This window comes from Petaurus breviceps, unplaced genomic scaffold, assembly GCF_028583685.1.
Source record: "Petaurus breviceps papuanus isolate PSGF00001 unplaced genomic scaffold, PetGlider_PUasm1.0 419, whole genome shotgun sequence".
NCBI classification, from domain to species: Eukaryota; Metazoa; Chordata; class Mammalia; order Diprotodontia; family Petauridae; genus Petaurus; species Petaurus breviceps.
Genome location: NW_027186324.1, coordinates 13,075,730 through 13,096,516, shown reverse-complemented (window position 1 = coordinate 13,096,516; position 20,787 = coordinate 13,075,730). Strand labels below are relative to the sequence as shown.

General features: G+C 38.2%; 1 protein-coding gene across 1 annotated transcript in view; it reads right to left on the bottom strand.

Moving 5' to 3' along the window:
* GABRR3 (gamma-aminobutyric acid type A receptor subunit rho3) overlaps window positions 1-8,808 on the bottom strand; it is a 78,670-nt gene extending 69,862 nt beyond the window's left edge. Inside the window, exon 1 of the mRNA XM_069100503.1 lies at window positions 8,690-8,808. Within this exon, the coding sequence (XP_068956604.1) occupies window positions 8,690-8,808 (119 nt within the window). The remainder of the gene's footprint in view (window positions 1-8,689) is intronic.
* Between the last annotated feature and the right edge of the window lie 11,979 nt (window positions 8,809-20,787).

The window sequence follows — 20,787 nt, the reverse complement described above, 5'->3', positions numbered from 1 at the left end:
TCTTTCTTTCTTTCTTTCTTTCTTTCTTTCTTTCTTTCTTTCTTTCTCTCTTCTCTCTCCCTCTCCCTTTCTTCTTTCTTTCTGCTACAAAATAACTTAGTTTTGAGTTTATCTCCACAAATTAATTTTAGCAGACTCATATTCCCTCTCTCTGTCTCTGTCTCTCTCTGAAAAGTATATGTCAGAAGCAAGACTTGAACCCAGGTCTTCCTGACTCTGGGAGAATAGAATTCTCAGCCAATCATGCCGTGATGACCCTCATAATATGTATATTGTAGTTATTTGTAAATTTTATCTTGTTGTCCAAAACGTATGAGTTCCACAAAGGTAAGATCCGTGTCTTATGGGAGCTGAGAGGCCATCACATCACATGCAATCCTCTCATTTTATAGCTGAGGCAATTGAGGTTGGGAGAGGTTAAGTGATTTTTATCTAAACTTTGTATCTATCCCAGCACTTAAAACAACAAACCTTCTCTGAAAGAACCACTAAATTTAATTGAATGGAATCCTAATGTTGAGAACTGGGCAAACAAATCCATATTTACCTCCTCCACGCTGCTTTTGTAAGGTTAATTAAACTTCTCCCTTTTCTGCATTTACCTTCCAGACTAAAGAATCCTAAAAATTTGACGAGAAGCGGTGATAAAGACCTAGTGCTCTAGAGTCAGGGGATTTTGTATGGCTTGTGTTGTGGGTACAGACCTACACTAAACAGTATGTGACCACTGCAGTTTGGTTCAAATGATCTCAGCCCCCCTGTCAGTTTAGTCTTTTGTTTTTGCTTTTGGTCTTTTTGGAGGGGGAAAGGCAGGGCCATTGAAGTTAAGTGACTTGCCCAGGGTCACACAGCTATTAAGTGTCTGAGGTAGAATTTGAACTCAGGTCCTCCTGACTCCAGGGCCAGTGCTCTATTCACTGCACCACCTAGGTGCCCTGACAGCTTACTCTTAAAGGGCAACGCTTCAAAGTCATGTATCACTCACCTAACATAAATGTTCTGCTTCAGTCATACCAGTGTCTTCTGTCTCTAAACCTGTCCATTAAGCTAGAATATTGTCCTCAATCTTCTATTTCTTTTTAAGCATCCTTTAAAATTCAGCTGAAGTTGAGCATTGGCCCTGGAGTTAGCAGTACCAGAGTTCAAATATGGCCTTAGCCTACCTATATATGTTAAATTGTATTATAAAGCAGCAATCATCAAAACCACTTGGTACTGACTAAGAAATAGAGCAGTAGACCATTGGAATAGGTTAGGTACATAAGACACAGTAATCAATGATTATAGCAATCCAACTTCTGATATAAGAACTCGTTGTCTGACAAAAACTGCTGAGAAAATGGGAAAATAGTATGGCAGAAACTGGGCATAGAGCATTGTCTGATACCAGAATAAAGTTCAAATGCGTACACAATCTGGATATAAAGGTTGATACTATAAACAAACTAGTGGAGCAAAGAATAGTTTATCTGTCAGATTTATGGAGAATGGAGGAATTTATGGCCAAACAAGCGATAGAAAACATTATGAAATGCAAAATGGATAATTTTGATTACATTAAATTGAAAAGTTTTTGCACAAACAAAGCCAATACAACCAAGATTAGGAGGGAAGCAGAAAACTGAGAAAGAATTTTTCCAACCAGTGTCTCTGATAAAGGCCTCATTTCTAAAATATACAGAGAACTGAGTCAAATTGACAAGAATATAAGTCATCCCCCAATTGATACATGGTCAAAGGATATGAATTGACAGTTTTCGGAGGAAGAAATTAAAGCTATCTATACTCATATGAAAAAAAATGCTCGAAATCACTATTGATTAGAAAGATGCAAATCAAAACTCTGAGGTACCACATCACACCTATCAGATTGGCTAACATGGAAAAACAAAAAAATGATAAATGTTGGAGAAGATGGGGGAAAGTTGGAGCACTAATTCATTGTTGGTGGAGTTGTGAACTGATCCAACCATTCTGGAGAGCAATTTGGAACTATGCCCAGAGATCTATAAAAATGTGCATGTCCTTTGACCCAGCAATACCACTTCTAGGTCTGTATCCCAAAGAGATCATGAAAATGGGAAAAGGACAAACATGTACAATGATATTTATAGCAGCTCTTTTTGTGGTGGCCAGGAACTGAAAATCAAGAAGGATGCCCATCAATTGGGAATGGCTAAACAAGTTGTGGTACATGAATGTAATGGAATACTATTGTGCTGTAAGAAATGATGAATAGAGACAGACTTCAGAGAAACCTGGAAAGAGTTCTATGAACTGATGCTCAGTGAGGGGAGCAGAGCCAGGAGAACGTTGTGCACAGTTACAGCCACAGTGTCTGAGGACTGATCTTGATAGAGTTATCCCTTCTCAGCAATGCAAGGACCTAAAACAATTCCAAAGGACACACGATGGAAAATCCCAGTCACATACAGAGGAAGAAGTGTGGAGTTGTAATGCAGAATGAATCAGACTATTTTCTTTTTAATTTTCTTTTATTCTGTTTTTTTCCTTTCTCATGGTTTTCCCCATTCATTATAATTCTTCTATGCAACATGACTAATGTGAAAATGTGTTTAACAAGAATGTATGTGTAGAGCCCATATCAGATTGCAACGTGTCTTGGGAAGAAGGGGGAAAGGGAGGGAGAAAATTTTAAACTTATGGAAATGAATGTTGAAAACTAAAATTAAACAATTTAATAAAACAAACCAAAAATCCAAAACAAGAAAAAAACAAATATGGCCTTAGACACTTACTGTGTGACCCTGGGCAAGTCACTTAAATCTGTTTGTCTCCAAAAAAAAAAAAAAGAAATTCAGCAACTGAAGCCCCATTTGCCTTGATAAGGCAGTTAATGGTGCAATGGATAAGAGTGATCTCCCTAATTAGTATACAATTTTTTTTGAGAGTGGGGACTGTTTTATGTTTTCTTTTGTATGACAGTTCTCTTCTTGTGAGAAAACCTTCAGTGGCTCCCCACTGCTTTATTCATGCAACACAAAATCCTATGCCTAACATTCAAGGACCTGAAGAATTTGGCTCTGATCTCCCTCTCTAGTCTTATTGTCTAAGTATTCATACCTTCTACAACCCAATCAGATTATTTTACCCATCTTCTCGTTTTGTCCTGTTCTTTTTCCCCTCTGGATCTGTGGTATATAGTCCTTGAATGGATGGACTCTGTCCCATTTGCACCTAATATTATTTTTCTTTATCAAAGACCCACGGTCCTCCTGGAAGCCTTTACTGATTCTTTAGTTTGAAGGAATCGCTTCCCTCCTTAAATATTCTGTTTGAGCCCTAAAGTGTACTTAATTATTTTCTCAATTGCTTTTTAGTTATCTACTATTACATAAAAATAAAACTATATATTTATAAAACTATAAAAATACCTATTTAGTTATCTCTTATTTATTATCTAGTATATCTCTCATGCCTGCACTAGAATATAGATTCTTTGAGGGCAGGGATTATGTTGTTTTCTGTCTTTGTTTTGTCAGACTGCTATTCCAGTGCTTTGACATAGTAGGGCAGCCATGGGCATTATGTGTTTTGTCCAGGCTTAGGACTCCAAGGGAATGATTAGGCATCACTGATGCTAATGATTTAACCTAGGTGCTAGCCTTTAGTCCTGGAAATCCTAAACAGGGAGAGACTGAATATACTCACCAAAGCCTGCTCTAAGGGGAATCTTTTAGAAAAAAACAACAAAGCCACACTGCCCCCCTCCCCCGACAATAATGAAAATTGCATCAAGAAGGAAAAAGAGCTCTTTGGATTTGACAAACTATTTGTTGTTCCACTCCCTGGCTTGTGACTTGAGTGTGTCTCTGTGAGCTAGGGCCTGGAGAGCTGCCACTGTGTGTTCTTGATGATGAATGCTTATTTTTATTTTTATATCTTTGCTTAGTGTTTGTTTAAATTTGATAAAAGGGTTTTTTTTTTAAGTTATTGACATCATTGATTCAGTTCCTCCAAATTCAGCAATTACATTTGGGGTCAGGCATTTAATAAATGTTTCTGAAATTGAAATGAATTTACTTGAATATCCTACACCACCTATTATAAAGCAAAGCACAGGGTAGGTAGCCAAAAAAACCTTGGAAATGAGGAGATGCTTGACCTGTGCCCATCGTGCTTTGCTAAAAAAGGGAGCAGAACTCGTCATATTCTGAGGTTAGCAAACCTTTACTGAGCACCTCCCCTGTGTCTTTGTACTCAGAACCTTGTATTACAAAATATTACAAAGGATGACTCAAGTGTTCTGGATTACCTTCTGTTATCAAGGAGTTTCTAATCTAGCTGGAGTGCCAAGACATAAACACAATGTGAGTAATTTATGATGAAGTATCAGAAAAAACTATGTGACTTTGGCTCGATCATTTCACTCTCTGGACTTCAATTTCATCATCTGCAAATGAGAGACTTGAATTAGATTATCTTTGAAGTCCCATCCATCATTAACACAGAATAGATGAGTCTGTATGTCATAAACCGTAATACACAAATGCTGAAATAATTTAAAGTGAAGGAAATTTTGTTGTGGCTTGAGAATAGTCAGAGAAACTTCTTTCAGGGAATCCTAGGTCACAGAGCCAGAAGGGCCTGAGAGGTCACCTACTACAACTTTCTTGTTTTATGTATGAGGAAACCAAGGCTAAGAAGCTAAGTCATATATATATATAGAGAGAGAGAATCGAGTCTGGAAGTCCAAAGCTAGCATTTTTTTCACTGTACTAGAGTTAAGATGTCAATTCATTTTGTTTTTTACTTTATTTTAAATTTATATTTTATTTTTCCTCTAATTACAGGTAAAAAAACATTTTAACATTCTTTTTTCAAATTTTGAGTTCCAAATTTTCTTCCTCCCTCCTCTCCCCCCACATTGAGAAAGTAAGCAATTTGACATAGGTTATACACGTGTAGTCATGCAAAACACATTTCCATGTAAGTCATACTATGAAAGAAAATAGACAAAAAAACCCAAGATAAAGAAAGTAAAGAAAAAGTATCTTGAATCTGTATCCAGGCTCCATCAGTTCTTTCTCTGGAAATGGACAATACCTTGAAGAAATCAATTCTTTAACTAAATCTTGATGATAATCTAAGATTTATTTTAGAGGGGAGGAAACTGAAGAAAGAAAACTGGATAGGATGGAGGAAGTGGGTTGGATTTGGATTCTGAAGACTGAGGTTCAAGCTTTCCTCTGCCGCATATTATTTGATCTTGGAGAGGATAATTCTGTGGAATACATACTGGACTAAGAGTCAGGGAACTCGGGTCCTTGTCTAAGCTTTTCCATTGATTCACTTTATAACCTCAGCATCACTTCTCTGACCTTCAGTTCCTCATCTGTAAAATAGTGAGACAGGCCTAGTATCACAGATTTAGAGCTACCTTTAGACCTTTGCTGTTCAGTTACTTAGCACTCTTGTCTTCCTTATTCTAATACAACCCTTTATCATTTTACAAGTAAGGAAATAGAGACCCAGAGATATTGTGTCTTAACCAAGGTCAGAAGTAGCACAGCAATCATTTGAATTTAGGGTCTCTGCTTACAGACTCAACACTGCTTGTTAGGACCCTTCCAGCTCTATAATCCTATATTCTTAAGTCCTAAATGACATTCAGTTCTTTTGTGAAGGGGGATTTGCCCAAGGTCACACAGTTAGTTTTGTTTGAACTCTGGGTTTGAACTGAGGTCCTGATTCCAGGGTCAGTGCTCTATTCTCTGTGCCACCTAGCTGCCCCAGTGACATTCAGATCTTAACAAGTGTGACCAAAAATTTTGCTAGGCCACATTTGGCTTAATTCATTAAGAAAACTTCCCCTATGGTAGGATTGCCAAGTCCCTGTCATTTCTGGAGCTACTTAGACAGGCCATAGTAAATCAGATTGACTAAATCTTTTATTTACGTCTGATTCTGTTGTTCTTTTACAGACCTGGCTTTAGCCAATAGCAGATCCCTTAATGAAGGTTTTGGTGAACTACATGACCATTATTGTGGAAAGATATATTAGTTTTTCTCCCCATGACAAGAACATTTCTACAGATCCACATTTTTGCCACAATCACATCCCTTGATAGGCTGATCTCTGTTTTAAGAACTGAAAGAAACTTAGAATGACAGTGCTACTGGGGCGAATGTATCTGCCAAATACAAAAGCTTAATGGCAAAGCCATTATCATTTATAGGATATTGGACTCAAAATGTATTCAAACTCACTTTGTAATTTATGCTCCCAAACGAACTTAAGTAATAGTATTTTTAAAGTTCCCTTTTTTCCTTTTCTTGATGTTCTAACAGTGAATTTCCATTTTTTTTTCATCAGAGGGAAACAATCATAGACCACATATCTGAAAGGAGCCACAGTGACTGTAAAGTCCAACAGCCACATTTTGATCACACAGGTAATGAATCAGAGGCAAGAGTTGAACCCAGGACCCCTGATTCCAGAGATATGACACCCTGCTGTTGACTCTACCAAGCCTCTGTATTTGTGACTAACGTTTTAAGCTGTTTCCCCAGAGAATGGAGAATGAAAGCTTTGAAAGTTACAGAACAAGGTCTTGCAGTTAGCCAGGGGAAATGCATGGCTGTCTTTGTAAAAAAACTACTCCTGAACCAGAGCCATCTGTTCACTCTTTGAGGTGCCTTGAGTGCCCTGACTCTAACTTATTTCTCAGAGGATCCCTAGTTGAAGTAGAATGCAAAGAAATACAAATTAAAACAAGGTCCTGAAAACTCACAAGGAAGTTGAGCTCAGAGTATGCTCTAAAGTTCTTTTCTTTGTTGATGTTAACTAAAGACATGAACTATGAGAGACTGATTTTCTCCCCTTTCTCATCATCGATGGAACTGCTGAGAGATGTAAGTGGTCCCCTGTCACAGAGCATAGACTCATAATGTGTTTCCATTTTTCAGAATTAAAAAATTTTATTTTTAAAAATTAACAAAAATCCATCCCCCCCGCCAATCCATTTGTTTCTCAGCCTCTATCCCCCACATCGAAAATAAAAGAAAAACAAAAATTGTGGTCCGTTTTTAACTAGCAGACTTGCTGTTCGTGATGAATGTTCCTTGTCTGAGGAAGTCCCAAGATTTGGGGACTTCAAAAAGAGAAAGGGCTTCAAAAGGCTCCTTCTCCATAGACTCCAAAAGAAAAATAACCACAGAAAATGGGGAAAAAATATTACCTCGCTGCAATTTATGGCATAGGTCACCTAAAAATGCTCACTAACTATCTGGTATAGTCTACCAGGGGTGGGGAACCTGCAACCTTGAGGCCACATGTGGCTGACCCTCTAGGTCCACAAGTGTGTGGCCTTTTTGGATTCAGACAAAGGGCCACACTTGACCTAGAGGGCCACATGTTGCTTTGAGGTTGAAAGTTCCTCACCCCTGGTCTAGCCTCTCCTCCCCCAACTTTCTCTTGTCATGTCCCAAAGAAGACTCGGGCAGTTCTAAATACCTAGGTTTCGGGCCCTGCTTTGCTCCTACCTTACTACATTATCTTGGGTAAATCACTTAAACTTTCATTGCTTCCATTTTTAACACTAACAATCTTTGTCAAAATTTACTCCCCCCCCCAATCCCCTAAAAATAGTTATGGGACTAGCTTCTTGGATTTGTAATGAAAAAAATTGGGTTGCAAATCTTGACTTGGTTACTTACCATCTTAATCACTCAACTTTTTTGGGCTTCAGTTTCCCCACATATAAAATAGTCATAATGATACTAACTACCTCACATCTCAAATGAATCTCAAATGAAATTATGGAGGCAAAGTTTATGCAAATGCAAGTTATTATTGTAGATATTAGCTCTAAAAACTGGAGGGAATGAAGTGAGAAATCTTCATGCTTGGTTCAGTAAGGGAGAGAGGAAAGGTATCTGGTGATTTCTTTGGTGGACTTTTTATTAAAGCTGGGGATTCTTAAACAAAGGCTGTAAGATAACCTGTGTGGTGTGTGTGGACACCCATTTACCCATTTTAGGATAGACAGATTCTGAGATGGCTTGTCTCTCTGAATGGTCTCTTTTATCTTTTCACATATAATTTTTCTTGTTGGGGATACTCTATTGATAATCTTGGATAAGGATGAAGCTTTGCGTTCAGGTATAAACCTCCAGATTTTTGTCTGTGCTTCCTTATAGGAGCACTTATTTAAGCTACTTATTGTCTTTTGTAATCATATCTAGAAATGATAACATCAAGTGTATCCCATTGGTCCTTAACATTAAAGGAAACGGCAAGTTAATCTAACCCCTGCCGAAGATATTTTGAAAAAATTTGCTAATCCATTAAAAGTTCGAAGATTCATCCCGGTAGGCAATTTGAATCTAGAAACATACATTCACACTCTCACTAGATGGTCGTATGTAAGTGAACATGACTCCCTCTTCATGGGCATTCTGTAAAAGATGATGCCCATGTTGGGTAAATGACATATTTTTACTTTTCTGAGTCTAGTAGGAAATTTTAGCAGAGGCCCAATATCTTGCTTTTGAAAGTGGCAAATAGCTTAATGTGCTGGATCATAGATGCCATCCCCAGAAGCTAGCAGAAGTTACCATAAAGCTTTGCTCCCAGTCAAGGGGAGAGGCTCTGTGGCTTCTGGTCTTTGAGGAGTGGCTCTAGGATCGTGATAAGGACTGGTATGTCTGCACTCCACAAGCCTACCTGGCTGGCTTCCTTGCAGGTGGGCACTGCTGCTCCTGCTTCTCGGCGCTAGGGACAGCAAGGACGTTGAACACCACTGTGAGCCAGAGGCCTGTGAAGAGTAATAGTCGGAGATCCATGTCTTTAAAGGAATGGAGATGCAGTAGATACAATCAATCCTGTCGATGATCCTCCATTTTCAATGTTCTTATTAAAACACTGCATGTGAGCCAATGATGTCAGGAAGACTGAGGTGGGAGAAAACGCCAACACATCACATGACCTTAATTATCTTCAATGTTGCCTCTGTTATAGTGGATGGAAAAAAATCCATATTGTTTGGGGCGAGCAGCTGTCATTACATTCAGCAACTGGATGAAAATAGAGCAGTTTTCCTCTACTTTTCTCCCTCGTTTTCAGGGAAGGTTCTTAACTGAATGCTTTATCCCCTACTCAATAAACTCTCATCTGTAGACCTGAGCAGACAAAGAAGTGATGTCAAACATCAAATCCCTTAATCCTACACAACACCATATATAAATCTTTCATTACCCTACAAAAATTTAGCTTAATGAGAAACGATTACTAAATTAATCTTAATTATGGATTTTGGAAACTTCCCCACCTTATGGATTTGTCATCCCCTTCTTTCCCTTATTCTGCTAACAAAGACAATCTCCACACACAAAATTCAAGGAATTATATTTCTTTGATAATTTCATACTTGCATTTTATTCCATAGATATCAAAAATGATTTTTTTTTTCCTTTCACTCTGGGTATAGGAAGTCTTGGTATCAAAAAAAGCAATTAGTTTTGCTCAGTGTGTAAGGCTGATCAAAATAATAAACCAGATTCTGTAAAAATGCTCCATAAGAAATAATGTACTCTGAACATTCAATCTCAACAAATATTTTTTAAGTGCAAGGCATTGTTCTAGGCATTGAATTTGCAAAAATGAAAAAACCAAGTGACAGTTCCTGCTGTCTGTGCTCTCATAATTTCCTAGTAGGAAGGGGAGGACATATAAGAATTAGGGTGGAAGAAGGACAGTGAGAGTACTCTAATAGCCAAAATGCTTTCATCAAACTGAAATCCTCCTGGTGGCAAAACGAATAAGAGAACCACACACCAACAGATGGTCTGCCTACATATACTGTTCCAAATATTTAATGAATCTTGCATTCCTGACATAAACCACAGTCTCGTAGGTTATAGGGTAATAGCTTTACAAATGGAAGAGGATGCAGAATTCATCTATTCCAACCCTCTAATCTTTCAGATGATGAGACTGAGGCCCAGAGAGTTGAAGCAGGGTCATACAGGTATTAAGGAACAAAGCCAGGAATTGAATCTAGGTCCTCCAACTTTAAAACCAACACTCTTTGTGGGGTAACTCATTAAATGTCTTTTAAAATGTTTTCATTTTTCATTAAATATTTTCCAGTTATATCTAAAAAAATTTGAAAAAGGTGGCTAGGTGGCACAGTGAGTAAAGCGCCAGCCCTGGAGTCAGGAGGACCCAAGTTCGGTCCGGCCTCAGACACTTAACACCCACACAAAAAAAACTAGCTATGTAACCTTGGGCAAGTTACTTAATCCCAATTGCCCTCCAAAGGGCAAAAAAAAATTTGAGGGCCAGCTAGATGGTGCAGTAAATAGAGAATTGCCCCTGGAGTCAGGGGGACCTGAGTTCAAATCTGACCTCAGACACTTGGCACACTTGCTAGCTATGTGACTTCGGGCAAGTCACAAACCCAATTGCCTTGCCTTCCCTCCTCCAAAACAAAACAAATTTTTTTTTAGTTTTAAATTCTCTTCCTTCCTTTTACCCTTCCCCTCTCCTTAAGAAGCCAGGCAATTTGATATCAATTATACATGTGAAGTCATACAGAAATATTTTCATATTAGTCATGTTGTAAAAGAAAACACAAACAAAATAAAACAATAAAAATGGAGTAAAAAATGTATGCTTCAGTCTTCATTCAGAGTTCATCAGTTCTCTCTCTGGAAGTGGATGGCACTTTTCATCCTAAGATCTTCAGAATGGCCTTGATCATAGTAGCTGAGTCTTTCAAAGCTGATCATCCTTGCAATATTGCTGTTACTGGGCATAATGTTCTGCTGCTTCTGTTTATGCCACTTTGCCTCAGTTTATATAAGTCTTCCCAGGTTTTTCTGAAAGCATCCTGCTCATCATTTCTTATAGCATAATAGTATTGCATCCCAATAATATACCACAACTTATTCAGTCATTCCTTAATACTTAATTCCAGTTCGTTTGCATGCCATGGTATCACCTCCCACATGTCATGGTCCTCTTCGAGAATGAAGGATAAAAAACAGCAACAGCAACTGATGAGCATCCCCTAAATTTCCAATTCTTTGCCACAACAAAAAGAGCTGCTATAGGAGCAGCGAGGTGGAGCAATGAATAGAGCACCGGCCCTGGAGTCAGGAGGACCTGAGTTCAAATCCAGCCTCAGACACTTGACACGCTTACTAGCTGTGTGACCCTGGGCAAGTCACTTACTCTTGTTTTCCTTAGTTCCTCATTTGTAAAAATCACAGGAGAATGAAATGGCACACCACTCTAGCATCTTTGCCTAGAAAACCTCAAATGGGGTCATAAAGAGTTAAACACGACTGAAACACATCTAAATCAGAAGTGATTTAGAGTACTTTTTTTTTTTTGGAGGGCAGAGCAATTGGGGTTAAGTGACTTGCACAAGGTCAAATGGCTAGTAAGTGTTCCAGGGCCAGTGCTCTATTCACTGAGTCACCTAGCCACCCCTAGAGTAATTTATTCATGTGCTTATTGTTTGCTTTGTTTTTTTTTAATATTTAATTTTTAGTTTTCAACATTCACTTCCACAAGATTTTGCGTTACAAATTTTCTCCCCATCTCTCCCCGGCCCCACACCCCAGTATAGCAAGCATACTGAATACCCCTTTCCCCAGTCTGTTCTCTAGTATGTGCTCCCCCATCCCCCTTTACTTTCTTGTAGGGCAAGATGGATTTCTATACCACATTGCCTGTATATCTTATTTCCTGATTGCATATAAAAAACAATTTTTAACATTTGTTTTTAAAACTTTGATTTCCAGATTCTTTCCCTTCTTCCCTCCTCACCCACCCCTACTGGGAAAACAAGAATACAATATAGGTGGTACATGTCTAGTTATGCAAAAGTTTTCCATAGTTGTCATGTTGTGAAAGACTAACTATATTTCCCTCCATCCTATCCCACTCCCCATTTATTCCATTTTCTCCTTTGATCCTGTCCCTTTTCAAAAGTTTTTGCTTCTAACTACACTCTGCCCCAATCTGCCCTCATTTCTATCATTCCCCATCTTATCCCCTTCACCCCTACTTTCCTGTAGGGTAAAATACCCAGCTGGGTGTGTGTGTTATTCCCTCCTTAAGCTAAATCCAATGAGAGTAAGGTTGACTCATTGCCTTTCACCTTTCTGCTGTTCCCCTCCATTGTAACAGTTTTCTCTTGCCTCTTTTATATGACATAATTTACCCTATGCTATCTCTTTCTTTTTCCTCCCAATGTATTCCTCTCTCACCTCTTAATTTTATTTTTTAGATATTATCCCTTCATACTCAACTCATCCTGTGCCATCTGTCTATATATACACATATACACACACTCAAATATATATTTATGCACATATGCACTCTCCTATACAAACATATATGTATGTATGTATATAGACATATATATATATATACACATATATATTCCATTCAACTATCCTCATACTGAGAAAAGTCTTGAGTTACAATTATCATTTTCCATTTAGGCATGTAAATGGCTCAACTTTAATAAGTTCCTTATGATTTCTTTTTCCTGTTTGCCTTCTCATGCTTCTTTTGCTTCTTGAATTTGAAAGTCAAATTTTCTGTTTAGCTTTTTTTTTTTATCAAGAGTGCTTGAAATTCCTCTATTTCATTGAATGACTTTATTTCCCCCGAAGCATTATACTCAGTTTTGCTGGGTAGGTGATTCTTGGTTTTAATCCCAGCTCCTTTGACCTCTGGAATATCATATTCCAAGTCCTTTGATCCCTTAATGTAGAAGCTGCTAGATCTTGTGCTATCCTGATTGTATTTCCACAATACTCAAATTGTTTCTTCCTGGCAGGTTCCTGGCAGTAATATTTTCTCCTTGACCTGGGAACTCTGGAATTTGGCTGTAATATTCCTGGGAGTTTTCTTTTGGGGATCTTTTCCAAGAGGTGATTGGTGAATTCTTTCAATTTCTATTTTGCCCTCTCTAGAATACCAGCGCAATTTTCCATGAAAATTTCTTGAAGGATGATTTCTAGGTTCTTTTTTTGATCGTGGCTTTCAGGTAGTCCAATACTTTTTAAATTACCTCTCCTGGATCTATCTTCCAGGTCAGTGGTTTTTCTTTCTTTCTTCTTTTCATTTGTCTTTTTATTTTTCAAATGCTTTATTAGCTTCTGATTTACATCATTCATTTCCGCCAGATTTTGAGTTACACATTTTCTCCCTGTTTTTCCCCTACCCACTGGCCCAAAATAGCAGTCCCACAGGATATCCCCTCCTCCAATCTGCTCTCTCCCATATTTTGTCCCATACTGCTTTCGACTCTTCCAGTGGATCTCTATGCCCCAGTGCCTGTATATCTTATTTCACAAGTACAGGTAAAATAGTATTAATAATAGTATATATATATATAATTTTAAACATTTGATTTTAAAACTTTGAATTCTAGATTCATTCCCTTCCTCCCTTGTCACCCACACTTACTGGGAAGATAAGCAGTTCAGTATAGGTTGTACATGTGTGACTAATGCAAAACAGTAAGATAGTAGATATACTGTAAAAGACTGACTATATTTCCCTCCCTCCAATCCCACCTCCCACTTGTTCTATTCTCTACTTTGATCTCGTCTCTTTTCAAAAGTAGGTGCTTCCAACTTCCCTGCCCCCCAGCCTGCCCTCCCTTCCATCATCCCACCTCTCATCCCCTTCCCTCCTACTCTCCTGGAGGGTGATATACCCTATTTAGTGTGTATGTCATTCCCTCCCCAAGCCAAATTCAATGGGAATAAGGTTGACCCATTCCCTTTTGCCTTCCTATTCTTCCCCTCCATTGTAACCATTTTCCCTTGCCTCTTCTATGAGATAGTTTACCCCATTCTGTCTCTCCCCATCTCCTCTCATTATATTCCTCTCTTACCTATTAATTTCACCTTTTAAGTATCATCCCTTCCTGTTAAATTGGTCCTGTGCCCTATATCTATGTATACCTGTAAACACATATACACACATTCACATACGTATTCATATATATATATATATATATATATATATATATATATATTCCCTTCAACTACTGAAAAAGTTTCATAAGTTACAATTATTGTTTTTCCATGAAGGAATGTTAATAGTTCAACTTTGATAAGTTCCTTATGATTTCTTTTCCCTATTTACCTTCTCATGCTTCTCTTGCTTCTTGTATCTGAATGTCAAATTTTCTATTCAACTCTGGTTTTTTCAGCAAGAATGCATGAAAGTTCTCTATTCCACTGAATGACCATATTTTCCTCTGAAACATGAAGCTCAGTTTTTCTGGGTAGGTGATTCTTGGTTTTAATCCCAGCTCCTTAGACCTCCGGGATATCATATTCCAAGCCCTTCGATCCCTCAGGGTAGAAGCTGCCAGATCCTGTGTTATCCTGATTGTGTTTCCACACTATTCAAATTGTTTCTTCCTGGCTCCTTGTAATGTTCTCTCCTTAATCTTGGAATCCCAGAACTTGGCTATAATATTCCTAGGAGTTTTTTGCGGGGGGATCGTTTTCAGGAGGTGATCGGTGGATTCTTTCAACCTCTACTTTGCCCTCTGGCTCTAAAACATCAGGACAGAGTTCTTTGAGAACTTCCTGGGGGGTGGCCAGGTAGCACAGCGAGTAAGATCACTGGCTCCAGTGTCGGGATGACCTGGGAATCGAATCCCAGTCTCAGACACTTAGCACCCACCCAGAAACACCTGGCCGTGTAATCTTGAGCAAGTTACTTAACCCCGATAGCTTTAAAAAAAAGAAAAAGAGAACTTCCTGGAGGATGATTTCTAGGTTCTTACTTTGATCATGGCTTTCAGGTAGTCCAATAATTTTCAATTTATTTCTCCTGGATCTATTTTCCAGGTCAGTGTTTTTTCCATGAGATATTTCACATTGTCTTCTATTCTTTCATTTGTTTGGATCTGTTTGACAGCATCTTGATTTCTCATAAAGTCATTAGCTTCCATTTGCTCCAATCTAATTCTGAAGCAATGATTCTCTTCAGTGAGCTTTTGAGATTCTTTTTCCATCTGGAAAATTTGGCTTTTTAAGGCATTCTTCTCCTCATTGCCTTTTTGAGCCTCCTTTGCCATTTGGGTTAGTCTGTTTTTTAAGGTGTTATTTTCCTCAGTCAGGCTGTTTACTCTCATTTCGTAATTTTCTTGCATTGTTCTCCTTTATCTTCTCATTTTTTCCTTCACTTCCCTTATCTGCTTCTTAAGGTCCTCTATAGACTGTAACCAGCTTGTATTTTCCTTTGAAGCTTTTGGTGCAGGAGTTCTGGCTTCACTGTCTTCCTCCTGATCCATGCTTTGCTCCTTTTTGTTCCCAAAATAGGAGTCTAATGTTGGAATCTTCTGTCTGCTTTGTTTCCTTTGCCTGGTCATGTCGCCCCTCAGTCACTTGACCCCTGGGCTTTTTGCCACAGTAGGACTCTGCCACCAGACAGGGGAGCTTTCGTCCCAAATGCCGGAGTTTTCTCATCTGCTTGAGGTATTAGATGGGTGCCCTCTCTGAGGTCTCCACACGCTCTGGAAAGCTGGACACACACCCCAGGACCTCCACCCTAGACTGCAATCCAGATCCAAGAAGATTTAAGCAAAAGCGATTATTCCTCAGACTGGTTGCTTGGTCCCCCTACACTCTGCAGGCCAGGAGCTGAAGCTGCCGTGTGGCACTGGCAGGCTGTGCCAGCATCTTAGTGGCTTCTCACCCCGGGGGCAAAAGCCACACACTCCCACTTACTGGGTCCCAAAGTTCAGACTGCACTGACCTCTCACTTTGTCCTTAGCATCTGTGTGTTGATAAATCTGGAAATGGCCACAGCTGCTGCTGATCTGGGGTACCTCCGATCCGTGGCTGGTCAGGCCTGACCTGGGGCTAAAGCTTCAGCATGGAGCTGGGCTCGGCTCCCAGAGCACTGCACTGGTTACTTGCTGCCGGCCCGCCAGGTTGTCCTCAGTGGGAGGTTAGCTTCTCTGTGTCATTTTGTGGGTCCTGCAGCTCCAAAGTTTGTTCAGACTCCCCTTTTACATGGTTTGGGGAAGGTGGAGCCACCAGGAGGTCCTGCTTCTATTCCACCATCTTGACTCCACTCCCCCCCCTCCATTTGTCTTTATGTCAGTGATTTTTCCATGAGATATTCACATTGCCTTCCATTTTTTCATGTGTATGTATCTGTTTTATAGTATCTTGATTTCTCATAAAGTCATTAGCTTCCATTTGCTCCAGTCTACTTTTGAAGGAATTATTTTCTTCAGTGAGCTTTTGAAATTCCTTTTGCCTCTGAACAATTCAGCTTTTTAAGGCATTCTTCTCCTCGGCTTTTTGGACCTCTTTTGCCTTTTGAGTTAGTCTATTTTTTAAGGTGTTATTTTCTTCCATCAGGCTGTTGACTCATTTTTCATACTTTTCTTGCAACATTCTCATTTCTCTTCCCTTTTTTTTCTCTACTTCTCTTATTAAATTTTCAAAATCCTTCTTGAGCTCCTGCATGGCCTGTGACCAATTCATATTTTTCTTGGAGGCTTTTGATGCAGGAGTTTTAACTGTGTTGTTTTCTTCTGGTTCTATGTTTTGATACTTTTTGTCCTCAAAAAAGGATTCTAAAGTCTGATTGCACTTCCTCCGTTTCCTCATCTTGCCAGTCAATTGCTTGACTTTTGAGTTCTTTAGCATGGTAGAACTCTGCTTCCAGAGTGGAGAGTGCTTTGTCCCAAATTGCTGGGTTTTGAGCAGCTCTTGTCAGAGTATTTTCCAGACACCTGCCTCAGAACTATGAGGAGGACTTTTTCTCCATAGCCTCCCCCAAAATCTGCTACATTAGCGCTCCTCACCCCAGGACCACCACCTGAGACTATGACCCAGATCCAAGCAGGACAAAGCAGGAGAATCCTGCCTCAGTGCCAGCAGAGAGATTCCTGCAAATGCCCTCTGAACAGTCACTTAGTCCCCTTAAGATCTGTAGGCCAGTAGCTGGAAGCAGCAACATGAGCAGCGATTGCAGCTGCTATCATTTCCGCTGCCCCAGGGGCAGGGGCCTGACTGCACTCTTCTCTCACCTTGGATCAACAGGGTTTCCCACTGACCTTTTACTTTCTCTTTGTTGAGAAGTCTGAAAACTGCCATAGTCGGGGTGATTCACTCTTCTGAAGTCTGTCCCGGCAGGTCTGTGCCACTGGTCAGGGCTGCCCAGATCTAGGCTGCATGGCTTATGCAGGGCTGTGCTCAGCTCCCAGCTCGGTGTGATAGATCCTTCCTGTTGGCCTTCCGGGCTGCCTTCATTGGGAGACTTGTTTCTCTCTGTCACTTTGTGGGTTCTGAAGCTCTAAAATGTGTTTAAAGTCATTTTAACGAGTATTTGGAGGTGATTGGAGCCGGAGTTCAAGCAAGTTCCTGGTTTTCCTCTTGACCGTGACTCTGCCCCCATTTGCTTGGTTTTCTTCTTTTGAAAACTTCTTGTTCATATTCTTTGACCATTTATTAACTGAAGAATGGCCCTCATTTTTATAAATTTGGCACACTTCCTTACATATTTGAGAAATGAAATTTTCATCAGAGAAACTTGCTGTAAAATCTCCCCCCCCCCCCCCGGTTTTCTGTTTTCCTTCTAATTTTGGCTGACTAGTTTTATTTGTGAAAATTTTTTTTTAATTTCATATAATTAAAATTATTGGTTTCACTTCCCATAATCTCTTATATCTTTTGTTTGAAAAATTGGTAAATAAATTTTATCAAATTTTATCTGACAGGTATATTTTTCCATGCTTCTCTACTTGACTTAGGAAATTCCTTTTTAAGTTTAAATCAGTTCTCCATTTTGACTTTATTGTTGTATAAAGTGTAAGATGTTGGTCTATGCCTCCTTTTTGCCAAACTGCTTACCAGTTTTCCCTACATTTTTGTCAAATATTAAGTTTTTACCCCAAAAGCTTGCATTTACTACTATGTATTTTGTGTAATAAAGTTTGAAATCTGGAACTGCTAGACTGCTTTCCTTCACATTTTTTTTTTTCAGTTGAATTCTTGATATTTTTTATCTTTTTTTCTTCCAGGTGAATTTTGCTACTATTTTTTTCTAGGTCTATAAAGTGATTCTTTGGTAGTTTGATTGGTATAGCATTGAATAAGTAAATTGATTTGGGTAGAATTGTCATTTTTATTATATTGGCTTGGTCTATCCATGAGCAATTAATTAATTAATGTTTCTCCAACTGTTTAGATCTGTCTTTATTTCTTTGAAATGTGTTTTTTAACTGTGTTTATATAGCCTATGGGTTTGTCTTGGTAGACTCCCAAGTATTTTATATTGTCTTGTTATTTTAAGTGCAATTTCTCTTTCTATCTTTTCCTGCTGGGTTTTGTTGGTACTAAGCAGAAGTGCTGATGATTTATGTGGGTTTATTTTTTATCCTACAACTTTGCTGACATTCGCTGTTTCAACTAGTTTTTAAATGATTCTCTAGAGTTCTCTAAGTATACCATCACATTGTCAGCAAAGAGTGAGTTTTGTTTTCTCATTGTCTATTGTTTATTCCTTTAATTTCTTGTCTTATTGTATACTTAGCATATCTAGTACAATATTAAATAATAGTGATGATAATAGACATTGCTTCACTCTTGACTTTATTAGAAAGACTTCAAAGTTTATACCTGTTACTGATAATTCTTGCTCTTGGTTTTCTATAGACACCACTTATCATTTTAAGAAAGGTTCCATTGATTCCTAAGCTTTCTTTTGTTGTTGTTGTTTTGCTTTTTGGAGGGCAGTTGGGGTTAAGTGACTTGCCCAAGGTCACATGGCTAGTTTTTGGATTCCTATGCTTTTTAATATTTTGAACAGGATTGTGTGTTATATTTTGTCAATTTTTTTGCATCTTTTTTTTTTTGCTTTTTTGGAAGGCAATTGGGGTTGTGACTTGCCCAAAGTCACGTGGCTAATAAGTGTGTCAAGTGTCTGAGGCCAGATTTGAACTCAGGTCCTCCTGACTCCAGTGCTGGTGCTCTATTCACTGCGCCACCTAGTCGCCCCTTGCACCTATTAATATGATATAATTTTTGTTGTTTTTATAACCGATATGGTTAATTATGCTTACAATTTCTCAATTATTGAACCAGCCCTTTGTTCCTGCTGTAAATCCCACCTGGTCATAGTGTATGATCTTTGTGATATTGCTATAATATCCTGTAATGTAGTATTTTATTTAAAAATTTCACATTGATATTCATTAAGGAAATGGGTCTATAAATTCTTTGTTTTTGTTCTCTCTGGTTTAGGTATCCAAACCACATTTGTGTCATAAAAGGAATTTGGTAGGACTCCTTCTTTACTTGTTTTTCTTTATACTCCCCCCTCCCCAGAATTTATTTATTTTTAGTTTTCAATATTCATTTCCATAAGATTTTGAGTTGCATATTTTCTCCCCATCTCTCCCCCACTCCCACCCCAAGATGACAAGCATACTGATTACCCCTTTACTCCCATAGTCTGCCTCCCTTGTATCCCCCATGTCCCCTTCCACCTCACTTTCTTGTAGGGCAAGATGAATTTCTATACCCCATTGCCTGTATATCTTATTTCCCAGTTGCATGCTTTACTTCTTTTTGTTTCTAATAATTTATGTAGTATTGAAATGAATTGCTCCTTAAATGTTTGGTAGAATTCATTTGTAAATCCATCTGGTCCTGGGGATTTTTTTCTTAGGCAGCTCATTAATGGCTTGTTCAGTTTGTTTTTCTAAGATAGAATTATTTAAACATTCTATTTCCTCTTCTGTTAATCTGGGCAGTTTATATTTTTGTAAATATTTGTCCACTTAGATTGTCAGTTTTACTGGCATATAATTGAACAAAATGACTCCTACTAATTGCTTTAATTTCATCTTCATTGGTGTTCACCTTTTTAATTCTTATACTTGTAATTTGGTTTTCTTCTTTCTTTTCAAAAATCAAATTAACTGTTGGTTTTTCTATTTTGTTGTCTTCCCTCTCCCAAAAAGCCATCTCTTAGTTTTATTTATGAGTTCAATTTTTTTATACTTTCAGTTCCATTAATTTCTCTAATTTTTAGGATTTCCATTTTGGCATATAATTGGGGGTTTTAATTTATTCTTTTTCTAATTTTTTTTAGTTGCATGCCCAATTCATTGATCTGCTCTTTCTCTCTTTATATTGATTTAGAGATATACATTTTCCTCTATGTACTGATTTGGCTGTATCCCACAAATTGTGTAATGTTGTCTCATTGTTATCATTCTCTTTAATGAAATTATTGATTCTTTCTATGATTTGTTCTTTGACCCATTTCTTCTTTAGGGTTAGATTGTTTAGTTTCCAATTAACTTTTAATCTATGCTTCTATAGCCCTTTGTTAAGTATAATTTTTATTTCATTGTGGTCCCCAAAAGTTGCATTTAATATTTCTGCTTTCCCCCATTTGTTTGTAAGGTTTTTATGCCATAATACATGTTCAGTTTTTGTGAAGGTGCCATATACAGCTGAGAAAAAGGTATATTTCCTTCTATTCACATTCAGTTTTTTCCCACAGGTGTATCATATTTAACTTTTCTAAGATTCTATTCATCTCCTTGATTTCTTTCTTATTTATTTTATGGTAAGATTTCTCTACCTTTGAGAGAGGGAGATTGAGGCCTCTGACTAGTATATTTTTACTATTTTCTTCTGTAATTCATTTAGCTTTTCCTTTAAGAATTTGGGTGCTATGCCATTTAGTTTGTATATGTTTAATATTGATATAATTTCATATGGTTTATTACAGTAAGATGAATTTTCCCT